The sequence below is a fragment of the Triturus cristatus genome, chromosome 6, assembly GCF_964204655.1.
Source record: "Triturus cristatus chromosome 6, aTriCri1.1, whole genome shotgun sequence".
Lineage (NCBI taxonomy): Eukaryota > Metazoa > Chordata > Amphibia > Caudata > Salamandridae > Triturus > Triturus cristatus.
Genome location: NC_140589.1, coordinates 1,772,105,909 through 1,772,122,742, shown reverse-complemented (window position 1 = coordinate 1,772,122,742; position 16,834 = coordinate 1,772,105,909). Strand labels below are relative to the sequence as shown.

General features: G+C 45.2%; 2 protein-coding genes across 3 annotated transcripts in view; one reads left to right on the top strand and one right to left on the bottom strand.

The window, feature by feature from the left end:
* The window catches only part of FZD3 (frizzled class receptor 3), a 222,931-nt gene that overhangs the window by 12,194 nt on the left and 193,903 nt on the right, over positions 1-16,834 (top strand). The window contains exon 2 of the mRNA XM_085613057.1: positions 7,367-7,846. Coding sequence (XP_085469183.1) covers positions 7,652-7,846 — 195 coding nt within the window. The 5' untranslated portion in view covers positions 7,367-7,651. The remainder of the gene's footprint in view (positions 1-7,366; positions 7,847-16,834) is intronic.
* Positions 1-16,834, bottom strand: part of FBXO16 (F-box protein 16) — a 355,765-nt gene that overhangs the window by 320,904 nt on the left and 18,027 nt on the right. The window lies entirely within an intron of this gene.

Below are 16,834 nucleotides of genomic sequence, written 5' to 3'. Positions count from 1 at the left end.
GCCGCCACAGACCTTGCTGGACGACGCGTGGGGACTACAGCCCCCAGAAGCCCTAGCGGCACTTCCTGTTTCCGATCCCCTGCGCGCCCGGAGGCGCTTAAAGCTGCGAGGCTCCCTCGGTGGAGCGGGGGCACAACAAAGAGCTTACCTGGCTGGTGGACGCTCCGCTGCGCTCTCTGCATAGCCCGGGGGGTCCGGTGGTGTTCTGCTCCTCATTTTTGCCGCCACAGACCTTGCTGGACGACGCGTGGGGACTACAGCCCCCAGAAGCCCTAGCGGCACTTCCTGTTTCCGATCCCCTGCGCGCCCGGAGGCGCTTAAAGCTGCGAGGCTCCCTCGGTGGAGCGGGGGCACAACAAAGAGCTTACCTGGCTGGTGGACGCTCCGCTGCGCTCTCTGCATAGCCCGGGGGGTCCGGTGGTGTTCTGCTCCTCATTTTTGCCGCCACAGACCTTGCTGGACGACGCGTGGGGACTACAGCCCCCAGAAGCCCTAGCGGCACTTCCTGTTTCCGATCCCCTGCGCGCCCGGAGGCGCTTAAAGCTGCGAGGCTCCCTCCGCGTCACGGGACGCGCGCGGGCGGCGCCGGGCTAAGCCCGGGCAAAGGGCGGGCCCTCTGTGGCCCTCAGAGGCCTGAGGAGACTGGACTGGGCCAGGGACGCTGGTCCTGGTCACAAGAACTGGATGAAGCAGCGGGGGGTGACATTGAGGATTTGCCAATCATTGCTAGTGTGTTTTAAAAATCGTCATTTTAATAATTACTAACAGACATAACGTACTATCAATTCAGGCTTGTAACGAGGGTGAGACTGTTCATAATATGTCTAGATCTAAAGCCTCTTCAGGGCCACGTACAATGGATAATTATTTGGTTCAGAAGGTTAATAAGATAAATTGTGAAAGACGACAGTCATTAGGGAAAGCTGGTACCCCTCCCGGAGCCAGTCCCTCACGAGGTTTATTAACCTCCAGTATGGAGGATGTAAACAATCTTTTTGATATTACCACCCCGGAGGTGGTTGAGTTAATGGAGCTGGGGCACCTTGATCCTGTACAAGATAGCCCCAATGAGTTAATAACAGATGACTGCCATGACAGGGTGGAACAATGTTCACCTCCCCTAAAAAAACGTTCAGTAAGAACATGCAGGAAAACCCAGTCTAAAAAGGGGACATCATATAATGGGAAGAAATCTGCAGATCAGTCATATAAAGATATTGAGAATTCCGCCTTGAGATCAGTGAATAAGACGGGAACAGAGGATAATATTGTTAGTAACATCAAGGAGATTATTAGTACAAAGATTAGGGACACAATAGATCCGCTGGTTTTCAAAATAAAGGAGCTAACGGAAGAAGTTGCCAGATTGAGCGGTCTGCTAAATCAGGCATTGGGCAAACTGGGAGAAGTGTCTGCTGCTACTCCGGTTATGGAGGTGGTAGCCGACACGACTACTAATACCCAAAGTAAGAATCAAGGACAGGGAGACCCTACTAAGGAAGCCACAGGGACCAAAGCGAATGGTAGTGCTACTCCGGTAGTACCACAAATAGGCACAAACCAATCAGGAAGTAATTTGCCTGTTTTAGATAATACAAACAGCTGGGAGGGAAATAAAATGAAGGGTGCTGTTAACCTACCACCTGAGTGTGCTCCCTATGTGGTGGTGCTTACAAATGTGCCACCGCTAGATAACAAGGCTCCCCAAGAGACTCACGATTCTTTAAAAAACAAATGTTTGTCGTGGTTAAATAGGCAATGTGGTTTCCCACTGAATCTTTCTGACTGTATTCTGACAACCAGAAGAGCCAATTGGATTGGGAGTGATAAGAAAAGGTTAAAAGGGGACTGTGTAATTATTAATTTTAAATATCCGCAGCACGTCTCTACCGTCCTCCTAAGAGCGGCATCTCTCCCAATCTTAGATGGCAATGTATGCGCAAGAGCGCTAGGATACTTTTATAATCACCTCAATGCTAATGGGAGGGTCAACAATAGAAATGTTACTTTCCCACCTGTTTGCAAACCCCATTCTGATATCCCAACCCAGAATAGATTTCTTGCACTTAGTACTCTGGACTCTAACGATTGACGTATAAAGGAGACGGAGATATGTGCGGGAAGGGAAGAGGAAGCGAACTTGGAGGATCACAGAGTTGACTGCATATCTGTAAGTTCTGGTATAACAACACTGACCCCCAGACTGACGCCTGAGCAGGATGAAGTTGAGACCACACCAGATGGTTGTATGAATTCTGGCGATTTGGGCCAAATTGCTGAGGTTGCCATTATGGAGGATGTTATACAAGGTGTCCCTAGAGGGAATATGGCCAGAGCAGGTATATGTTCCAGGTTGGTGTGCTGGAACGTAGCTGGTCTGAAATCCAAAAGTAGGGACCCGGGTTGGAACTCCTTTATTAACAGGTTTGATATCCTATGCTTTCAGGAAACCTGGTGCAAAGATAATATTGATTATGAGGGATTCATTTCATATAACCTGCCAGCATATGGAGATGGACCAGGTAGAGCCAAGGGAGGTCTACTCACCCTTGTATCGGTTCATCGACAGATGACGGTGATAAAATATGTGCCGGTAGGAAATTTAATACAGATGATTTGGATCCAAGAAGGTAAAAATCGTAATATCCTTCTGATCAATTATTATAATAACATTTTTGATAGTAGCAGGGGCAGAATTGTTACTGATCTGAATAATGCTATTGAGAACTTAAGTTCGATTTCTCATGAAGTATTTGATATCATTTGGTGTGGGGATTTCAATGTCTCATTATGTGAATTACTATCCACTACAGCTTGTGGGGTTACAAATAATGCTGGATGGGAGGCTCCACATTTTGCCCATGATATGTATGGGGAAAAAGTGAATGCACTAATGGGGGGCCTTGACCTGGAAATTTTGGACTGTTGCAGGGATAGTAATGGTGCACCTATCCCCACATTTAGGAATTGGCGTGCGAATTCTGTAATTGATCATGTGTTGGTTTCGTCCAGTATTGCCGATTGTTTTGGCCCACTTGAAATTGAAATAATGGATACTAGTGATCACAACTGTATTATTGTCCCCATGACTTTGTGGGAGGAGAATGATGTAGAGGTAGGGGTTACAGTTGGAAACATTGAAGCACACAGGGTTAAGGGGGTAAGGCTGAGGTGGATAGGTGCTAAAGCATCTGAATTAACTAAGTCTATTATCGTGAAGAATTTAGCAGACATTGTCTTTATTTTAGATAATAGATTAGATCATGAGCGGGTCTTGTCTAGTTTTAAAGATATCAACAACGCCATTAACGACAAGTTCACAAGTGGTAGTAGGGGCAGTAAGAAGCCTGGCTTCGTTTGGTTTGATAAAATTTGTTCGGATGCCCTGACCGACCTTAAGCAAGCCCTAGCAATAAGACCTAGGGATAAAAAATTAATAACTACTCTGAGGCTAGAATACAAAAAGGCTATTAAAGATAGGAAGAAGGATTTGCAGCTACAGGCGTGGGAATCTCTTAACCAGGCCGCAGAATTATCGAATTCTGTTTTATTTTGGTCAACAATTAATTCTCCGTTCCTCAAGGAAACAAATACCCCGGAGTTAACAGCAAATGTCTCCTGTGAAGGATGGATTACCCATTTTTCTAGTATCTTTGATTCAAATAAAAATAGTAATGTTGGGCCAGAAAGATGGCCTATCATACCACTTGATATTACTGTGGAAGAAGTGGAAAGTGGGATAAGAGCAAGTAAGGGAGGAAAGGCCCAAGGCCCGGATGGGGTCCCAAGTGATGTATATAAGGAGACTCCGGAAGTATGGGGCCCGTTGTTGGCTGTTGTTTTTAATGCCGCGGTATGTATAGGCCCTCCACAAACTTGGGAGGAGTCTATAATTGTACCTATATACAAGAAGGGATCTAGGTCCGATGCGAAAAATTATCGACCAGTCTCACTATTGGACGCCTCAGTAAAAGTAATGAGTAGGATTATGTTGGTTAGACTGGAAGAATGGGTAGAACAGGACCATATTCTGACAGATAGCCAATATGGCTTTAGGAAAGGTAGGGGTACACTCGATCAATGCATTAATTTAGAATTACTGATCGGGAAATACAGCGAAGCCAAACATGGCCATATTTACATGTGCTTTGCTGATTTAAGCAGCGCCTTCGACATGGTCGACCACTCTATTCTGTGGAGGACCCTGTTAGAATTAGGGGCGCCAAAAGCCATAATTTATTTTCTTGCCAGAATGTACGAGAGATTAAAAACATGTGTACGTTTCGGTAGGAAGGGTGAATGCACTAGGAACTTTAGCGTTAAACGCGGTATAAGGCAGGGTTGTGTTTTAGCTCCTCTTTTATTCATTTTATTTATAAATAATGTTGATGCTATTTTAAAAAAAAAGCACCAGCAGATGTTCCAGTGATTAACGGTACCCCCGTTCCGGTGCTATTATACGCCGATGATGCTGTATTATTGTCAAGAACTCCGATAGGGTTACAACGATTAATGGATAGTTTTGCATCTTTTATTAAAGATAAAAAATTAGTTATCAATAAAAGCAAAACTTATACAATGATCTGTGGCCCAAAGAAAATTAAACATGCAGCGAAAGGGTTTTTTATAGATAAAATAAAAGTGCAGCAGGTGGACAAATTCTGCTACTTGGGTATAACCTTCGCTGAAGATAAAAAGTGGACACATGAATTTAATAATATTCGCAATAAAATGGCTAGAAATGCACATGGAATTTTTAGATTTGCACAGAAAATTGGGGATCGTAGGACCAGAGACATGGTAAAAATTTATCAGGCTAGATGTGTTTCGATTGCATTATATGGGGCTGGAATTTGGGGTTACAGTAGCACACACGAGGTGCAACTGGAACAGAATTCTTTCCTAAAAAAGGTGTTGTGTTTACCCACCTCGACCTCTAATGCATTATGTCATTATGAACTAAATGTCAATTATTTATCCGATCTTTTGTCACTGAGACCTTTAATGTTGTGGAGATCAATATATTTGAATGAAGAAAAATCCTTCACATGGTCTATAATCCAGGACTGTATGCGATTAGATAAAGTAAAGGCAATTCCCTGGATTAAATACATTATTATGTGCTTTTCGGATATTTTTAACCTGAATATTGTAACTGATCCAAAAGCTGTCTTATTAATCCCCAAGACTGAGATGAAAGTGACTTTTCTAGCCTTTGCCGAGAGGAAAAGAAGAGTAATTGCAGGTTCTCTGTCCACTGTCATGTTCTATAACAGATACTTGTCCATGGATGGATTCCCCCTCTATCTAACTTTAGTCACCAGACCTACACACAAATTTGTACTAACAAGACTGAGATTTGGAATAGTGCATCACCTGGTGGCATATCCTGTAATGAGAAAATACCCTATAGGCCCTTGTAGATGTGACGGTTTTTCCAAGCAGAGCACAATGCACTTTATATTATTTTGTAAACTGTACTCCAACTACCGTGTTATTCTGTTAAAGCCCATGTTTGTAAAATATGGTACACGGACGGTTGAGCAGGCTATGAAATTGATTTTTAACTTACAATCTGCTGATATCTGCTTTTATACAGCTTCCTTTTTAAACAAATGCATTAACCTGAGGAAAAGTATGTGTTTTTTAGATGTAGATATGTAATTTTAAGATGTACTATGTTTTTAATGATTAATATTGTATATGAATTGTGATTATGTCTGCTATAAGTGTTCATGTTTGTATTTGTGATTATGACTGTGTTTGCTTTTATGGACATTAACTTGCTCCGAATAAAGCTGAATTGAATTGAATTGATTACATTTAGAATATTTGATATAACCAAATGGACATTGACATATAATAATACCTGAGATTTATTTTTCCTTGATATACCCGTTTTTGGTGGAATGGTTCCAAGTCGACTCACATTAAATTATTCAGATCATATATGCATTGTACACAGAAAGCAATCTTTGATTCATTTTTTCAGTGCAGACGGACTTTTTAATGTTTTACTCAGTCCTCGTGTGCATATATGTTGTCTGTCTTCTCCTCTTTGTCTTTACCATTTACTTTCCACTTGTTTATTTCCTGTTGTGTTGTTTTCCTTTATACATGTTCCTTTTGTTTTCTACGTCGCTTTTTTTCCCCATCGGTGTCCTCCCTATTACCTTAACATTTATTTTTATTTAATGCTGTTTTTCTCTTTCCAAAGCCAGTGTGTCTGGCTTCAAGCACTATTCATTCAAACGCAGCATTCACTTATCACAGAACAATCGTCTCTAGGGTTTGAATACTTTGAGGACAATCCCTGCCCCGCCTATACCTTTTGTCACTTTGAAAGTAAGAGCCACTTAAGCATCCTTTTGATGCGGAAGAGCACTAGTGTTTGTTGTGTGAGTACCGTTATATTTGCTGAGGTATCACTTGTTATTTACGGTGCTATGAAGTAGCAAAACTGCTGTAGCGTGTACTGAGTAAAGCACGTTATTGTCGTTTTATTGCAGCGGTCTCCACACTAGAGCTACTTGTGATCTATGAGAATGATGCAGAGCTGCTAAAATGATTAGTGTTGTAATAGCGACCACATCAGACTAGATTATATCAGTAGATTCCATTTAAAGGATTACCAGCAGTGATTGATTACTTTGATGCATCAGGCATGGTTGCCAACAGTAATGTAAGAACGGCGTTGTCTATGTGCAATGCCTCTACATTGGTAATACTTAACAGCTAAAGTTATAATGTCTCTTGCAACAAGGTAATCATTTTAGTAATAAGCCACCCCAGCACTCCATTGAAGAACTATCCGCTTTAAATATATTTTTGAAGAGTAAACATTTGTCTCCAAACATCAGCTCATGAGTTCAGAAAATGCACACAATGTGTGCTTTTCAATTCATTAACCAAGCAAAAGCTTCCAATTTAGTACGCTGGGCAGCACATAGGAGATCAACTTATAGGTAGCTGGCGAGCCACCAGTAGCTTCCGGGCTACGCGTTATAGAAGCCTGTTTTATTCATTATGTAAAATACTATGCTTGGGTCTGGCTGACCATCGCCTGAAAATTGTAGTGCTTCATTGGGAAGCCTTTAAACTAAAACTCTATCACAATGAGATGAGATGTTGGCTAGTAGTTTAACCAGTAGACTGTTGACCTGGGAGACCTGAGTCAAGATTTCACTCTCTGTGCACATTTCGCTCTTGCCCAAATGTGATAATCTCCCTGCACATCAGTTTTCTTGTGTGCAGAAAATGGAAGTGCAAAGGATGGGGCTAATACTATAGTAACGTGGTGAAAGTGTCATAGAAAATACAAATACCATCTTTCTACCCGGTAAGGCATTTTGTTTCTTTTTTTCAGAGAAAAAGCATTGGAGCAGTTGATTGTCCTAGGAGTCATTCGTTGGCCTCTTCTGGAATACAGTTATTCAAAATAAATATTTCTTCATCCAGCAACAATGCGGGATCAAGAGGATGAGACAAAAGAGTATCTACGTCGCTGGAAATCTATCACAAATGGATCTCACCAGATGGCACCACCTGTATTCTGCTGACTTTGTAGGCCTCAGGCGGATCTCTACAGCCAAGACACAAGCATCCCTCATGAGGACATCAACGGCGTCTGGCAGCCCCCTCTGCAGGCAGCATGTATAGAAAGATGGGCATCCTGTGGCTCTTCTGGCTTTGGCCGCTGACCGTTGTTGGTCATGCCCTGGGACACTCCCTCTTCGCCTGCGAACCCATCACCTTGCGGATGTGCCAGGACCTGCCATACAACACCACCTTCATGCCCAATCTTCTCAACCACTATGACCAGCAGACAGCAGCACTGGCGATGGAGGTAAGGCTTTCTTTGTATCTGTTAGGAAGACACAAATTATCGAAATGCTGGTGTTCCACTGGTAAACCAGAAGAGCTCAAAGATTGTGCTGGAACAGCAAGGTCTGTGTCAAAACCAAGACCGAGGTGACTGTAGCTGCTTCGTGCATTTACTGGTCATTGACCACTTTGTCAGGCTGTAATTTCGCTTGGCCTGCTTGTCTGGGAGTATTGCATGTGCTTTGCAGAGCTCTCTCAATTTGCGAACCAGTTACGTAGCATTCTGTCCATGTTCGTTCCGCTGGATGGTTGACAGAACAATCAGTATTCAGCTGATGGGTGCTCAACCTTTTGGACAGGTGGATTAGTGTACTTGCCACATGCTTTGATGTTGCCTGTGCATGGGTGGATTGGGCTCCTTGTCTGGTTTCTCGAAGTGTTACAATGCCTGCGGCATCGCATATTATGTAAGTGACAACACTTCTTATTCATGTAACTTTGGAGGGGGGGCATGCATTTTATTTGTCTTTACATGTGAGAAGTTTTAGTGCCGTAGGGTGTTGTACAAGATGAGGTGAGGTAAAGTGCCTGCTCCCCTTAATTGTGTTTTGACGGGTGCGCAGCAGCCCAGAAGAGCCTATGTTGTATTCCAGGAGCCTAAAATGCATCTTTTTAACTATCAACTAGTTTATTCCTGTAATATTTCTAGCACCTTTCCACCCTAGCTCTGCTAAGTCAAACCGTATTTGTTTAATTTGTTTGGTAACCACGCATATTTCTCTGGCCACACTATTTGAGTTTATGTTTGCATTTGTTTTTATTGTTATTGCATTAGTAAGAAACACATGAGGCAACCGAGATAGTATGTCAGGTTGGCATCAACATTCAGCCTCAGCTAACTTTGCAGTAACTTTTATATCAACCCTCTCAACTCACTCAACACCACCCTCCCCACTTCACCCCGCCTGGGTGCCTAACCGGCTGGTGTCTAGACTATTTGAGTTTAGAAGACTTTATCCATGTGACCCAAAGCCCACAAATATTTTTCGGGAAAATGTTGGAGAAATTTTGGGACTGACGAGTAGAGCCTTGCGCTGGTGGGTGGGGTCGTGATTGCTACCTCAAGACCTGTGTGTAAGTTCAATGATGGTGAGACGGTCCTATAGTGAAAGCAGTAGCATCTTGCACAGCCGTGTGAGTATTGGCAGCTGGCTGACAGTGTGCGTCAGTGCTCTTTAGATGATAGGAGACCACAGACTAACTTACTCCTTGTTAAGTCTTAGATGTCTGTGCTGAGATGCAATGTGATTCATAAGTGAAGAGCTGGTTGTAAGTATTAGTGATGGGACACCTGCCCACAGGAAAATAGGCTAAGATAAAAAGCTTGTTTCACACGGCTGCCGAAGAAATCTGCGGATGGAGGTGTATTTTTATTAATACTGAGCTGGACCAGGGACCAAGAGGAAGTTGCGTTGACTTGGAAGTGTAGAGGAGCCTCCATCAGCAATGGAAGCTTCGAGGCGGCTGTGATGGAAGTGTAAAGGAGGCTGTGGCGGAGATGGCAGTTTAGAGGAGGTTGTGGCGGAGAAGGCAGTTTAGAGGCGGTTGTGGTGGGGATGGAAGTTTAGAGATGGCTGAGACGGGGATAAGACTCCGACATGATGAACTTTATAGAAAGCTGTGGCTCGGATGGAAGTTTAGCTAGGGCTGAGGTGGGGATATACGTTTAGAGCAGGCTTTGACAGTGATGGGACTTTAGAGGAGGCCGCAGCGGGGGTGGAAGTTTTGAGATGGCACTTTAGAGGGTGCATCTATAGCAGAGATAGAATTTTACATGCGCCGGGGTGGGCATGAGCCCCTTTAGTGCAGTCACTAGTGGAGAAGACACCATGGGTGCCTCTATTTGGGGCGTGCTGAGGCGATTGGCGTGGCCGGTTCTCCTTCATAGAGAGGCTGGTAGAGGTCCGCATGAAAAGCAGGCTGAGGACACGTGGAATAGGTTGTGTTACATGTAGAACTTGCTGCTCATCGGCTTGCGGTGTATAGTTGGCTGTTGTCAGGGTTGCGCTGTGGAGCAGACAGTGGAGGGGCTGGTAAACTATACATGTAGGTTTGGGCCACCAGGTGGACTATTGCAGAGACTTGGAAGGTGGGGTCCCACTCATGCAGGGTGCTTATTGTCATTGGCCCCTTTAAGATGGCTCGACCGACAGGGTCCTTTACACAAGAGTGCTTCATGGTGCCCAACTGTGGTCACATCTAACCTGTCTGTCTGCTCCACTCCCAGGAAGTGGGAAGTGCCTGGAGGTGGTTCGGGTGACTCTATGGCGCTATACAAGTCACATTTTCTCAGCCTCTGGCAGTGCTGCAGCCACTCAGGCTGATATATGTGTTGCGTGTTTCAGAAGTCCTCCGAGGTGGCAGTTTGTCTAGTACCGATCAGGGCACATTCCCCGCCGTGTTTCTTTAAGTTGTGTTGTCTGTGGGTGTTGGAGATATTGCCCCCAGGCACTGAGCTTTCCTGCATGGCAGCCACACGCAGACAGCCTAGGGGGCGTCTTTTCTCTAACTCTCTGTAATGGCCGCCTGCTCCCTTTGAAGTGCACTTTGTAAACGACAGGTAGCGGTTGTAATTGTTTTATTGCGGGGTCATCTATGGCCTCTGTCCAGCCCTACCGGTCGGATTACTCCAGCTTCCTGTATTATTTGACAAGAAACGGAAGGGCGGGTCCCAGAACACCCATTATTACCTGGTGAGATGGACCGGCTCACACCACAAAGCCCTCGTCAGTTTACCTTCAGTCTTTGCAAGTATAGGAAATGGACTGTATAGAATGTATAGCTGCTGATGAGCCTGGTCACGTGTGTGTGTTTTTCAGGGAGGCGGGGACTTTAGGTCGAGTATACAGACTATATGTAAGCAAACCCAGGCCAAGAGCTTTGTGTAAACGCCTTTTAATTTCTTTTATATAGAGTGCCTGAGAGAAGAGCTCCCATACGTCTTGTGTTGTCACCTCTCTAGTATCATTGCAAAAACGAGATAGGCCTTAGCCCGAATTGTTGTAAACTCACCTTTTTTGCAGTTTTGAAAGAAATTTTTAATTTGGAAAGCATCTCACTACCCTCACCCCTCATAATATCTAATATGAATACTATCTGTATCTATGTATTATAAAATGTCTTTATAATGCGCTTCTTTCTCGTGAATCAAACACACCTCTTTCTAGGTATTAGGTTGAATATTGAGTGGAGTGCAAAGTGAGTTAAACAAAACCGATCAAAGTTTTTTTATTTTTCTGTTTTCAGTATTATGCAGCACAACCCCAGTGTAATTATGCAGAGTTGTGTCCAAAGCATATGTGTGGGGGGGGGGGGTGGTAGAAAAGCATTAGGGAAGATAGAGAAACAGGGCGTACTAAGACCTGGTGAAGACAGAAGGCAAAGGATTAAAAAATATTGCATTCCCCCTTCTAAAATTAAAATACCATTGAGAATTGGTTTGGGGAATCCGTGTTTCCCATAATTATTGTCACACAATCCGTCGCTTGTGAATACAATATACTACTTTGTCATGAATCCAAGCTGTTGAGCATTTTATTTTGGTTCTTTTTTTTGTTGTGCCTATTTAGTTTCACCTAAGCGGATGATGTAATTTAGCCTGCAATCCGAAGATCTTTGCAGAGGCTGGTGATTATGAGTGTCCAAGCTCCTCTTTCGCCTGCATTAAGGAGGAAATCCTTTTAATTTAATGCCTATTAGGACCAAGAACAAACACCTTTGTTCAAGATCCATTTCCCACAAGTACCTGATTAGGGCCATTCTTTAGAAGATGAGAACTCTTCTGCTAAAGGGTGAAACCCTGTAGTTAGTTGTAAGCTCCTCTGTGCGGCAGGTGAATTTCCCGCTTGTCAGAACAAAGGGGCCTGCAGCCAGGGAAGGGATGAGAACTGTTGAGAAGGCATGTCCAAAGTTGCTCCAAGCCATTGCAGATGTTCAGGATATCCACACGATGCATTTCCATCAAGTAATCTAAATGGGAATTACTTGCATATTCCGTCATTGTTGTGAAAAACTGGCATGGCCCAAAATTGGGAATCCTTCAGTTGAACCCCCAGAGAGGCAGAAACAGTGAGGTACCATTGAACGACACGCAGATAAGTCGGAGCTATTGAGGGTTGAGACAGGCCTCAGGCTCCTAAGTGGGGCTCAGTGTGACGAGCACAGAACTCTGGCAATACGTAGATGAGATTTCTTGTACATTATTCAGTGGAGGAAATGTACATATTCTTAAACCTGTACAGGCGTTCTCATTAGGGCCAGAGACAGATTAAGTTGGCAGAGATTTGAATAGCACTGCATTATGCCTCTCGGATGTGTGTGTGAAAGCGCCGAGAGGACTGAGAAACTAATAGTAGTTTGGGGGTTTGTGTCTCTTTCTGTGTGCAAATGGTGTTAATGTTTGAGTGGTAACAGTGTCCCCACAGCAACCTTCGTGAGCAGCAAAGGATGTTGTTGTGAAGGGTATCCGTTGATGTTGCAGACTGCTGGAAAGTCCCAGTGTCAGGGCCTTTGTGAATTTGATGGTCGGTTGCTGGTTTTTAAACATTTTAGAGTATTTCTTCAAATGAAAGATGTGAAGTCAGCTTAGGCAGTGATGTTTCTAAATTTGCTCATCAACATATGGTTCATGGGAGCATTGCTTTGATGAGGCTGGCGGGTGTGGTTAAATACTGTAGAAAAGCAACCTAGCCCTTTATATTGCCTATATCACTAGATGCTCTCGACCGCCATGTCCTGAAGACATGTTTGCTGGCCCCTTCCAATGTCTTAGCAGATGTTGGGAAGACTTGCATGCAGTGTGCTATATTCCAGTTGTGCGTAGGTGGTCACGTTCATTGAACTCCTGTGGAGGTAAAGCATGTACTTTACAGTGACATGCCTTCAACTCCCATGCTGGATCTCGCCTACAGGCAACATTTAGATGTTGGTGGTAGTCGATTACCTATTTTGGACAATAACAGTACTTGCACTGGGCTTGAGGTAGGCCCATTGCTTTCCATTGGGTGGCTTCCTTGTCACTCATTTGCTTGTTTCTTATTCAATGGCTTTCCTTCTGCTTGTGTTTGGCCCTCTACTGGAGTATAGCTTCTTTTCCATTCTTTTTTATTGGAGGACTTGTATCCTTCCATTATCCACTTTCAGGGATCTACTTTTCTTTTAATTTTTGCTCTTCATGGGAGTGCATGTGTTTTCCTGCTCTCTCCCCCCTTTCAACTCCCTGCTGTAACGTGCACTCCCTTGCTCCTCTCAATCAGGCTTTATTTCTCCATCAACACCCCTCCCCACCCCAAACCTCATCTGTTGCTCCCTTGACCTTCCCACCTCCACCCTGGCGTTGACATTTACCCCCACCCACTCCTTCAGTTGCTTTCCCACCCCTCCCCTTCACAATTGTACTTATTTTTTTTATGTGGAGAGCCTAACAGCTGCAGTTTACTGACATGTCACTCCTTGTAAGGCGCTTGCACGCACGTTTTTTTACCATTTCACGATGAATGTCCTCCATTCTGGAACACTGAATAAAAAAAAATGCAATTGTTCATGCCATATGCGCATGCATGCGTTGGCAAGCATATAGGGCCATATGCATCAACACATTTTCCCATAGACCTAGAATGGGCAACAAAAAAAAACTTTGATGCACCTAGCCCATAGATCGTCATGCTGGTCCGCCAGAGTTTCCTGATGCCTATGAATGCATGCGCCATGATACATGCTCAGCATTTCATTTTTTTGGCTAGTGTTCTTCAGCATAGGCATTTTATTTTAACTTATGGCTGAAGAACAGCATAGGCAAAAAAAAGTGGCAAACCCGATAGATTTGCATTGGCTAAGCCACATCACAAAACCTATTGGTTTTTCAAATGTTTGTTGTATCCTGTTACCCAACAGATACAACCACAAATTCTCAAATAAACTGGAAGGCGCTTTTCCCATCCGAGGCTGGCTACGGCGGGTTTGAATGGTAGTGGGCAGGGGTCCAGCGTTCGGCGGATACTTCACGAGGGTCGCTGGAGGAGACTGCCCCTGCTTGGTTTTTAAATCCTTAGAGTTCCTCCTTAAGTATCGTCCCTGTAAAGGCCAGAGATTGCCCACTGGTGGGCAGGGATAGTTGGAGGTGGCAAGCACAGGAGGGGCCATCCGGAAGTGGCCACGCTGACCCTCTGTTTACCCTGTCCTGTCTCTGAGGCGTTGTCTTGGGTCCAAACGACCCCCTCGGCGGTTTGTCTTTCGCGTTCGGTTGTTTGGGTACAGCAGGCTTCCGTTCTCGGAACCCCGCGACGCGTGCTCTTTGGCCACGAGCTGTCAGTGCTAGCCGTGGTCGAGGCGCCCAGTACCGACCCTTTCCCCCCTCTGCTAGGCGCTACAAGCGAAACCCAGCCTGTTCTAACTGCGGAGGGGCGTTGCCGGATCATGGCGTGGAAGCATTGCTTCATTATATCTGTTCACGCCGGCAAACCATGGCAAAGACCAGCTGTGATTTCCTCCCCTGCTAGTTTCAAGCCATTTAGAAGTTGTGTAAACCGAAAAGTCAATTCGGAATCTCGGCAGGACTGACACAGCCGTTCACTCTTATGAGATCGATACGACGAGTGCTGTGATAATAGCAGCACTCGTCTTCACTGTCAGTGCGCTACATAGGTGTACTAATTACTATTACCTTGGATCGACCCTGAGTGTCTCGTGCCATCCCTTAGGCTCCAAACACGCAACGGATAAACAGGAAACTACACAAATGCTCCTTGTTGCTACATTCTGTGCTACATCCCTACATACATGTAACTGACCTATCGTTTCTGCATTATGCTGCTTGCTCAGACATACTGCTAAATTGAAATGCCGAACTTAAAGAATGTCACTTTTTTATTTGGCCATATCTGCCATTGAATGTTTTTCTCGCACGAGAGTCTACGGTTTCAAAGACCATTTTTTGTGCAGCATGTCTGACACCAGTTTCTCTTTGTCCTGGATGCCGGATCTCCATATAATGACGCTGTGGGCTGTAATGACATTAAAAGCCGTTGGTTCTTAGTGTTCAGCTGGAGGCTGGCGTGTCGTTTGTGTTTAACCAGTGGGAACTGTGCAGATGTTTTTCACTGATTCAACTTTTCACAACAGCTATTCAAATACTTTGGAGATACTCACTTTTGATTTCACTTTCATGTTCGAACAGAATCTGGTGTCATGGCCCCACACCCGACCCACTTGGAACCATCGGTAACTGGTCAGCTGGTATTTCCAGCAGGTCGCTCACGGGCTAACTGTTTACATCGCATAGATTTCCTACTGTGTACTGCAGGTGCCCTGATATCTCTGTGTAAAATCTCCGAGCCCGGTATATTCTGCAGCAAGACCTTTTATTTCCAAGCACTCGCTGCCTGTCCACGGCCCCTGCTCGCCCCTTGGGAGCAGGCCTGGCCAGGAAGGCTTCTGCGGCTAATCACTCCAGAATGCGTTTTATTGAGTTATGGGCCGTGGTGCAGAGAGGGCTTGGAGCAGGGAAGCTCCTCGCCCCCCATGTCTGAAAGACTACACGTTGGAAGCTCTGTAGTCAGCCTGCCAGCCCTTCCTCCTCTCGGGACAGAGGGTCCCCGCGGCGCACTGTCGGGGGACCCATCCACCAGCAATGGATGGGAAGTGGGGGGTTGCATTTACATCAGTGTGGGGGAGGGGAGATCCTCCCACCCCCAGCATCTCTCTCCAATTAGCCAGCCTCCAGCTCGGGCCAAGAGCTTTTGCCCTTTGTCCCAAGGAGAGCCCGTATGTACGGCTCCCCCGAGGGCCTGCAGACTGCAGTGGTGACCGCTGATCCCAGGATGCATTGCGAACAGTAGCCAATGACAAGGGCAGCAGATCGCTGGTATGGGTTCCAATGTATTCAAGGGACATGAACAGGACACCATTATAAATTGAAGTTAACAAAAGCATTCGTTATTAGCAAATCCAATATGGTTTGGGCATACGTCAAACCACCTCAAATAACAGTGCACAATCCAGCGTGGTCCACTGAATCACCGCGTTTTTTCTTTAATGATAAATACCCGAGAGTACCGTTTTATCAATATATATTTACTCCTACAGCCGACACGTGTTTAGCAGAAGAGCGCTTCCTCGAGGCTTGAGGCGAGTAGCATCGGTGTATCTCCCTTGCTACGACCAAGCTTTTATCGTGCGAGTTCAAGCCATCCCATTCCAGGCTTCGCAGTTCAGCCCCGCGGCGCGTGGAAACGATAACCTTATCGAAAGGTACGACTGTGGTTTATAGTGTGTGGGTACTTTATCGATAAGAGCTTGCTGACGCCATTATTGAGGGTGTCCAAAGAGATGATCGCACCTGTAAACCCTAGTCTTGCCTTTCCATAGACATTAGGCCTTCTACAGGCTGCCGCCATAGGGTCATATGTGGTAACCATCCGTAGTGCGTTAATCGTGACGGAGTACCATGTATGGATTTAATTCAGTATTACAGAATAACTCCTGGGAGCCGCATGAAAAACGGAAGTGCCAACCAACTCACCGGGTTTATTGCAGTTAACATGTTAATAGGTTTACTTGTTGCAGACCAAACTAGGAGGAGCATTTCTTACCCAGAGTGCTTTGCAGCTGTTTAACATTGCGCGATGAACGCTGGGTATTTTCTGTGGGTGTTGAAATGTCTCGGCACGTTTTGTAGAGAAGGATGGACTCTGCGGCCCTCTGTAAACAGAACCCCGAAATTCTGCGCGTGCACGCGGGTCACCAAGGAGCCCTTTCTGCTCTGAGCGGAAATTGTAGGTCTGCTGGACACAGAATGATCCGTCCACAATGGACTTTGCGGGAGCTGTCCAGCATCGACGGTGACACCGCCAGCCTGCAGTGAACTGCACTGCTGCTGCCTCACACACAACCGGCCCGTCTTCAGTGTAACCAGCTCTTTTATTGTGCCCTCTCTGGAGGTGCTTCCTAAAAC